The following is a 9,776-nucleotide window of genomic DNA, read 5'->3' on the forward strand; positions in this document are numbered from 1 at the left end:
ATTAAGCCTACAGAAATTTTACACTGCATATTATATATATATTATATATACATCAATTTTGATCTCATGGGAACTTAAAGTTGTTTGTATCCTTATTTATTTTCTGCATAGGGACATGCCTCAGTCTCTTTGTACAGATACATCCAGTAAAAAACAGTTGAAATATGTCTTCTAATGTGCTCATGTCAAAGCTCTCTTCACCACCCCAACCAACCGTGTCCTTCCAATTCAAGGTTCATGTATGTGTATAAAGATTGATTAGTTCGAATTGTTGCCTTTTAAATTCCTCAGGATCTACATCTAGACAGACAGACGGACACTTTTTTTTAAACTGTATGTCCTCCTCAAAGTCTCGTCTCCACAGTCTCAGCCACAGTATCCACAGTGGGCCTCATGCTCTCTTTCTGACTTGGGTTGTAACAGCAGGGCAGCGCCTGCAGCACCTCTTTGAACCCTTTGGTCATGAATATATAGAGGAAAGGGTCCACCAGAGGGCTGAGGTAGAGCAGGAGGTGAGACGCCAGCCCCAGGTATGCCACCGCCCCCTTAAAGGACAGGGCCTCTAAGAGGATGCTGATGATGAAGGGGCTGTAGAGGAAAGTGTAGTTGGCCCAGATCGCACCAATCCCCCACACTGTCCTCCTCTGCTCAGGGGTCGCAGGGTTGGATCGGCAGCAGACCAGGGCCCTCCAGGAGTCCACGGCAAAGAAGAGGAGCAAGGGAAAAGGAGCGAGCAGACAGACGGCGAAATAGAGGGTGTAGTGCAGCACGGCGAGGGTCATGATGGCGAACGGAGCGGCCCACGCCACCAAAGCGACCACAGGAGAGTGCCTGATCTTGGTGCAACAGCCGAGACACTGCGGGTAGGCCACCATGAGATGGCGCTCCTGAGCTATGAACACCATGAGGGTGACGTTGGAGATGACACCAAAATAGAAGATGTAGTCAGTGGGGTTGGAGGAGAAGACTGTCCCACTCTCCTTGTCCGGGTCCACCTGGGGACGACCAAAGAAACTGATGATGTCAGAGACCAGGAGGAACACGATATGCATGGGAATCTTGTTGTCACCTGGACAGAGAACAGAGGCACAACACTAATCAATACCGATACATGATCTTATTTGTCCTACTGATACTACTGATGCAGATACTATTAGTAGTACTGATACTGGGATTACTACTGCAACTCATACTCAGGGGTAGATAGTGGTATTATGACTTGACACCAGAGGTGGCAGCACACACATTCTTTGCTGAAGTAGAAGTGAAAAGGTACAGGCTCTGAAATGTACTCCAAGTATAAAAGTAAAAACACACCCTCTATAGGACATTTCCACCTGAACCTCACCTTTTCTCCATGCCTGAGTCTCCCTCTCTGTCTGTTTCTTTTCGTTTTGTCATTTTCATTTTCTTACATCCTTAATGTCTTGTTACGTCTTTTATGTAATTTTTATTTTGTTACGTTTATATTATTTAGCTACATCTTTTTCATTTTATGTCAGTTATGCTGTTTTTGTCTTATGTTTTTACATTGTTTGTGTCTTTTTAGATCTTTTCCGTTTTTTTCCTTGTTCCATTTACTTTGAGTAGTCACGTCTTTTTTCACTTGTCTCGTCTTTTACATTGTTTTTGTCTGGTTACATCTTTTACGTATTTTTTTCTTGTTACGTTTACTTTGTGTAGTGACATCTTTTTTATTGTTACATCTTTTATGTTTTTTTGTTTTTACATTGAGTTTGTCTTTTTACATCTTATACATTGTTTTTGTTTTATGTCTTTTACGTCATTTTTGTCTTGATATGCTGTAATTTTCTTGTTATGTTGTTTTTGTCTCGCTGTGTTACTTATTTTATTACATCGTTTTTGTCATGTTATGTCTTTTACATTGTTTTTTCTTGTTACATCTTTTCTGTCTTTTTTACCCTGTGACGTTGTTTTAGTCTTGTTACATCTTTATGTCTGTCTTGCATGATATGCACTAATATAAACACCAGTGAATCATCTTTTCTATCAATATGTTTTTCCATCCATTTAGAATAAAATCATACTTGATGTTGAGAAGGCGGTGAGCAATCACACAAAATAAAAATAACCAATAATTCCCCTCAAATGCATTAAAACTAAAATAATGAGTCTGTCTGGATGGAGTAGAAAGTACAGATGTTTGTGTTAAAATGTTAGAAGTAAAAGTAAAAAGTTAAATAATAAAATATAAAATAATAAAATAAAAATAAAATAAAATAAAAGTTAAATACTGAAGTAAAATACTGATACCTGAAAACTCTACTGAAGTAAAGTAACAAAGTATTTGTACTTTATTACTTCCCATTTCTGGGCTAAATACAGTTTCACTTAAACAGTTTACAAGGATCATTTGTATGTGCGATTTTTATGTTGTATGTGTGATAAAATGATCCCAACTAAACATAACTGAAATAACTATCTGTAAGTAGATAGTTATCTGTAAGTTTTTAACCTAAATCTTACTAAACTGACTCCATAACAGCACAGACACACACAGACATGGCAAAAGTCATACTTGTGCCCACATAAACACCCACAAATATGGTATTGTTGGCAGCTGGGCTGGTTTTGGGCTGGTTTCATCACACAGACCTGGCAACGCTGGCTACTGAGATACCCGAGCACAAACAGACTCAAGCCCACTGGCACCCCCTCAATGATTTTCAGATATGTGTAGGAGGTGAGGTGTAAATGACTGGTGTAAACACTGAGTGACAGGACATGGAGAAGAGTTAGCACAAACCTTTGGACAGATTCTTCAGGGCGTAAATAGCCAGCCCGATGGCAGGCATCCCGATGCCGAACGTCAGCCAGTTGATCACTGTGGCTACCTGGACAGCGGTGGGAGTGGTGGTGTTGCCAGTGACGTTGCCAGTGACGCCGATGAGGCCGGGGACAGTTGTTGTCACGGTGCTGCTGTCAGCCATAAGAGGCCACGCCGAGGCTATTTATGTGTTCAGCTGTTCAGATTAACATCGGGATCCTCAGAGGGTGTCGCTCAGTTGATGCTGTGGATGCAGCAGATCCACCTCAGTCTAGTTCACTCAGAACAAAGGACAAAATGAAAACTAAAAAGTTGTCTTAACTGGAGGTCAGACAGGCTAGTGTTCAGTTATCTGCCACCCATGAGATGCAGATGTGTGACGTCCAAACTGGACGTAAAGCATCTGACCTTAATCTGCCACCTCAGGACTGTCTGCGCTCCTTTTTCAATTTGGCATAATGTTGTCTGTGTTTTAATAAAATGAGTCAGTTTTTGCTGACTCAGCTCACTGAGAATTAGGACAAAACTGTATTTTGAAAGGATTAATTTTTACTCTTCAATTATGCTGGAAAATATATTTTAAAAGGTCATTTTAAAAGGTAATAGTTGTAGCAGGAAGAATGTGAGGAACTCTTTAAATAATCTATAAATAATAAATGTGGATTATTAATGAAAACATACCATATTCTGCCAACAAATTCCCATAAATCTCACACACAGGACCTTAGAAAAAATATCTGGCTCTTTAGCTGCTCGATTCTACACTTTCTTCACAAGCTGGTCTCTAACTGTGTCTGTCTGCTGCTGTGAGACTGTAATGATATTGTTTAAGGATAAAAAGCCTGGAGCACCATTAGGTTTCTTTCTGTGTGTGTGTGTGTGTGGGTGTGTGTGTGTGTGTGTGTGTGTGTGTGTGTGTGTGTGTGTGTGTGTGTGTCTGTGAGAGTTAGACGCCTCCCTGTAGGCCCGCATCTGCGTGAAAGTATGTAATTTGTATATCAACTGCATGACAACTGTTGTCCGGTGAGAACTGTGAGCATGTACAGTAAAGGCGGGGGAGAAGAGAGGGGCCTCGCTCGCACAAAACAAGTAGAGGTACAGACAGTAGAAGAGAATTATGTTCTGAGAACCCTGGAGAACCTGGAGACTGAGTGTTTCGCCCGCCTCATTATATTAACTTGCGCAACTTTGTTAATTTGGCCATCTTTCCCTGATATTTGTGCTTCTACTGTACCATGTATAAGTAGACTACATAGTTGAATAGTTTCTATTTTGTCTGTTTGTATGATCACAAGTCTGCACAGAAATGATCTGTATCTGTTCAACCAATAAAATTATCTGTGTCTGTGAATCTGTACCTCCCTTTATGCTGCATTCATATTTTATATATATGTAGACTTTACAATAATATTCTAATATTAGAATTAAGTACTTGTGTAAAAATTCATTCATTCATTCATTGTCCATAACTGCTTATCCTTGAAGGGTCGTGGGGGGCTGGAGTCTATCCCAGCTGACACTGGGCGAGAGGCGGTGTACACCCTGGACAAGTCACCAGTCACCAGGGACAGACAACCACTCACACTCACATTCACACCTATGGACAATTTAGAGTCACCAATCAACCTATTTAATGCATTTCTTTGGACTGTGGAAGGAAGCTGGAGAACCCAGAGAGAACCCAGGTGAACATGCGAACAGAAAGGCCCCAGCCGCAAACTGTCTCAGATAAAAGTTAAAAGGAGAAGTGTTACTGCATTACATTTTGGAAATAATTCGCATTAAATTTTATTCCAGAAATTCTTTCCCAAATAATAATGGGTCCATCATTTGTACTTTTCCAACTAACATTCGGATTCACACATAACAAAATAAGAAATTATTCATTTAAATCTTAGTTTATGTAGAATAAGCATACAATTGTGTTATAGATTGCTATTATTTTACTAAAGAGAAAGAATGACATGCAGGATGGCGATTACTTTGCCTTTTTGAGGGCATGTTCAGCAAATGGCACTAACTTATACGTGACTTTTTCTTAGAACACAGATGTATTTCAGAGGTGGCGATCTGAATCATTCACAAGGGCCCGTTCTCTCTACATTGTTGCAGGCCTGTTCATGTCTTTATAAACATGCACCTGTTTGTAACAAAGAGTCATATTCATATATTCATGTTTAAGCTGCGATGCTCATTCCCCAAACACACTTGGAGGCTCCTGCACATGAGCAACAAATAATCCCTTGGAATAAGAGACGGATGTGTCTGATTATTTCATTGCTCTTCATCTCACCCTAACTAGATGCAACAGGTTTTCAGTTGAAGCCAATTACTCCATCATCAATTGTCTCATCATTTAAAAAAAAAATAAAAAGTCAGGATAACTAGCTAAGGTTCTGTTGTCTCCCTCTACTCCATTTCTTTTTAGCCTCTTCTAAATTTCCAAAGCGCATATTATCTTACCTGTGATAAATGCTGAGTCAACTCTCACCCATGGAAACCCCTCAGTTGTCATCCCAACACGTTTGAAAGACTTAACTGCTGAAAAATCCTCAGATGGTTCCACGTATCTCAATTCCCACGTACAGAGCGAGAGACAGTTTGTGTGTGTGAATAAGAGTGGATGAATGTTTAAGTCCAGGGTTGTGTGTGTTTGCGTCAGGTGTTCATTTATTGCTGCAGCACTGAGCCTCCTTATCTGCACAGAGGTCAGCAGGCTGCTTTGAATGGAGCCTGGACGTGCTGAATATTCTCCACTTGCTTGCATGGATCACTCTGTGTGTTAGATTTGCATGAAAGACTGATGTCAATATATCGCAGCAGCCTTTATCTGAACTGTATTACTGTATGTTTTTTGCGGTACTTCAATTTTACACATGCAAATCAATTTACCAGGGAAGCACTTAGCATGTGAATCATGTTTTTATGAACGTATTCAAGGGGTTTTCTTACCTAAACACACAGGTGAGAAGTAAGAAAGAACAAATACTTCATAACTGTACTTAACTTTTTACTTTTACTCCCTACATTAGACACAAATATCTGTATTTAATATTTTCAAATCAGGTTCTTTACTTTAGTATTAATGCATCTGAGGAGAGTAATTGATTTTTTATATTTTGCATTATTGCATACTGCCTTCCCAACATCAAGACTGATTTCAACCTCAATGGACGGAACAATAACACACAGAAAAAGCAGTTACTTGATGTATCCCTCAGTGCATATCACTCACAAGAGACGCAACAATGCAAAAGACATAACAGGCCAGGTGGTTCAGTGTAAAAGTAAAAGACATAACAAGACAAAAAAGATGTAATAAGACATAAATGATGTAACAAGACAAAAAAAGGGAGTAAAAGATATAAAAGGAGAAAAACAAGACATAAAAGACATCAAGATGAAAAAGGTGTAAAAAGATGCAACAAGACAAAAAGCATGGACAAAACATAAAAAATATAAGATGAAAACAAAGTAAAAGATGTAACAATAATTGTTATGTCTGTTTCATCTTGTGCGTTTTTTGTCTTTTACATTGTTTATTGTCTGTCACGTGTAATTTTTGGTCTTTTTCATCTTGTTATGTTGTTTTTGAGCATGTTACATTATATTTTGTTTCATTTCATCTTTTGCCTCTTTTACATCTTCTTTTGTTGTTTTTCATCTTATGTCTTTTTTTGTTTTTTGTCTTTCATGTCATTTTTCACCTCGTCTTTTTTGTCGTTATGTCTTTTTCTGCTTGTTGCATGTTTTTAGCCTTTACATAGTCTTTAATGTCTGTTTTTGTCTTTAGCATCATTTGTCATCTTTTTACGTCTATTTCACTTTGTTACGTCGTTTTATGCCATGTTACATAATTTTTCATCTTGTTTCATCTTTTTGTATCATTACGTCTTTTTATCTTGTTAAATCATTTTTTGTTACATTCTTGTTATGTTTTTTTTTTTTTTTTTTTTTTTACTTTTTATGTCTTTTTTTGTGTTGTTATATCTGTTGTGCATATTTTCTAAGTGTTATTGTCCCATCCGTTTAGGTTGAAATCAGTCTTCATCTTGGGAATGTGGCGGAAATGATGCAAAATAAAAATAATAAGTGATTCTCCTAAAATGCATTAAAACTAAACCTGTTTTGAAAACATAAGGAGTATAAAGTACACAGTTAAATGCAAAATAAAGAAATATTTAAGTACAGATACCTGAGAAATCTACTTAAGTACAGTAAACCAAGTTTTCGCACTATTTGTACTCTCCTCCATGCTTGGAAGGGGAGGGTGAGATGAAGTGTTTGTAATGCAAGCAGATCTACACTCACCTCCAAGTTTTAAAAACAGGAAAGACTACATAAAAAACACTTCAAACTGTATGTGCCACTGGGATGCTGGTTTGTAATCTGAAGTACTTTGTAATCTGAGGAATGTGATACTGAACTGAGTGTGGCGACCCACTTGTTAAGTAGTGGAGGTGTCGGCTTCAGTGTTTGACAACTGAATCAGCGAACAGTTTCCTGTGGTGGTACAGTCGCTGAATGACAGAGATGAAGCCACAGTCGGCCCCACAGGCTGAATGTATTCAACAAAGACAATGAATAAACAGCTCTTAGTCTTGCTGACAGGGTCAACAAGCGCAGTAGTCTGTGGCGCGGTCGGTCTGAATGCATCACGTTTGTTCCCAACATCATGACTGATTTTGTTTTTCACATATATTAGAGTTCAAAATGAGTTAGTGTCTGTTTAGGAGCCCTAAAAAATCATTAATAATCTTGTAGATGCCGTAGAGGCTTATAGCGGTTAAACTGAGCAATATATTAATGGAGTCTGTCAGACAGTGAGACAGGCAGCCACTTAATTTAAATTCCAGAGCATGGGTGCCTAGTTATTATTGTTCAAAGTGGGGGTGCAAGATTAGGGCCAGGCAAGAGGAGGTATGGCAGGATTTTTTTTTTCTGCAGTGGTGACAGAATGTGAAAAAAAGAAAAAAAAAATGTATTCATATAAGCAGTTTGAGTTAATTGAAGCTCCCTGCACTCTCTGGGGAAAATATTACACCAAACTCCCTTTAAAATTTATGATATTTTAACAGTTTCTTATGTGCCCAGAAAAACACGCAAAAAACTAAAAACTCAAGATAAAAGGTGTCATATGTGGATAGTCTTTTTGTCAATTCGGCATCAGTATTATCCATAAATATACAGCGTATTTCTGGACAAACTTTACATTTTGGATTTTGTCGCCTCAATTCATTTCCAGCCTGCGTTGGTTAGCTGCGCTGTTTCAAAGGGAGAAGACAGTGAGGAAGAAAAGCACCTTGTTTCTCACTAAAATTACTGCTGGTGAATCAGATAGATGTCAGATTAAACACAGTTTCATAACACTATTAATTCACTGTCCACTGTATGTGTGACAGTATTCTAGGATTTTTTTTCAGCTGTTTTTCAGCCAAAGTAACTACCCGGTTTGCTGAGTCCTCTTTGACTTACATTCCAATAATACTTAACGTGTGTATGATTTTATATGAACTATTTTATACTCTCCAAACTAGCTAAAATAGAACTGACAAAGAACAGAGTGTGTATTTTCAGAGCAGTGGGCTTTTATTTTCAGGATAACGGGCTTAATACTTAATTGAGACTTAATTGGCAGTTATAAAAAGCTGATCAGCTCACAGTTGAAGAGTTGTTGTTGCTTGTTTTTGTCAATTTATGTTGTCGCACTAGTCCTGCGGCCCTGCGGAGCTCCTGCAGCAGAGAGAGCCGGGGGAAACAACTCTCCATTTGACTGCAGTACTCATTTTTGCACACAAGGTCGCTACATATTACTCCTTTAAGTGTCACTTCAAGGCACAGGAAATACAGAATTTTAAAACATGAAATAATGACAGAAAAAATTCCAGACTTTCCTGTTTTCTGTAGCAATGATCAGGGACAATACAGCGAGTGGAAGATTTGGCATTTGGATATTTGAATTTTATGAAAATCCAACATTAGTCCCATGTGTCAGTATAATCCTGGTATAGGAACTACAAATAATGAATATAAATCAACCAAGACTGTAAATTTTCTCTGACAGAGGTGACACTGGGGTAGATGAATTGTGAGGATGCCTCCCTGTCAGCCATACAGGCCCTCGGACACGTAAAGACACATCAAAGCTTCGTCCTTTTCCCTCACAGTTTGCTTGTTGAGCTGAGAGGGAACTTTAAAAAATGTCCAACCCCCCTGGGCTCTTTTCAGGGTGTCTTTACAGACAATCTGTTCAGGTCTTGCTCCAGTTGACCTGAGAGCAGCAGGATGCTCAGAGATACTGTGACCAGAGCTGTTGTTTCTGTGAAAAGGCCCAGGCATTGTTGCTTTGCATTATGGGAAAAACAGCATGATGTTCTTTGTAGTGCGGTTTGAATAACCTGCTGACCAAATGAATCCTGCAGATTCTGTGTCCTACAATATGTTTTTGCTTATCTTATGTGCATATTTCTCATGTTAGCCAATATCATTATTTATATTAAAGGAATAGTTCAGATTTTTTATTTTTTTAATTGAGGTCGTATGAGTTACTTATCCAAAGTAAGTGTATTACTTACAGTAAATGGTGGTCAACTCAGCCCCAGTTTGGAGAAGCAGCAGAAGTACCTTTGTAGGAAGCTAAGCAATGTACTACTGTGGATGGGTCAACAGCAAAATGTATATTAGCCACTTAAAAAAAGGCCTACCTAAAAAAATCAGTTTACAGTTTCATAATGGCCATTATGTAAGCCACTTTATCATGCTCTCCAAAGCCACCAGACTCCTTTGGCAAAAACAATAATTTTGTTTTGCAGAACACACGAGTGCCTTTTAAGACAACAACTCCTGTGATACCACTTCAGAAAGTCATTTGTGCTGTACATCTTTTGTTTTTGTTTTAATGACAGAGAGACCCCTACCCCAGACAGAACTTGCATATTGTTTGTTTAAGTGCAAATTTTATAACATTTTTAGAGAACTATTGGGTTAT

General features: G+C 38.5%; 1 protein-coding gene across 1 annotated transcript; it reads right to left on the reverse strand.

Moving 5' to 3' along the window:
- Nucleotides 1–320: 320 nt before the first annotated feature.
- LOC146315759 (uncharacterized) lies at nt 321–3,106 on the reverse strand. The gene is made up of 2 exons (XM_084736154.1): nt 2,768–3,106; nt 321–1,069 (listed from the first exon to the last, which is right to left on the reverse strand). Exons 1-2 carry the CDS (start codon nt 2,949–2,951, stop codon nt 345–347), a joined length of 909 nt encoding a protein of 302 aa, XP_084592280.1. The 5' UTR covers nt 2,952–3,106; the 3' UTR covers nt 321–344.
- Between the last annotated feature and the right edge of the window lie 6,670 nt (nt 3,107–9,776).

Source organism: Lutjanus erythropterus, chromosome 14, assembly GCF_056507025.1.
Source record: "Lutjanus erythropterus isolate fLutEry1 chromosome 14, fLutEry1.hap2, whole genome shotgun sequence".
Classification (NCBI taxonomy): Eukaryota; Metazoa; Chordata; class Actinopteri; order Lutjaniformes; family Lutjanidae; genus Lutjanus; species Lutjanus erythropterus.

Coding starts and splice junctions, on each gene's coding strand:
- LOC146315759 (XM_084736154.1), bottom strand. CDS start 2,951: ATGGCTGACAGCAGCACCGTGACAACAACTGTCCCCGGCCTCATCGGC. Junction 1,070..2,767: donor CCTGAAGAATCTGTCCAAAG/GTTTGTGCTAAC, acceptor TTCTCTGTCCAG/GTGACAACAAGATTCCCATG.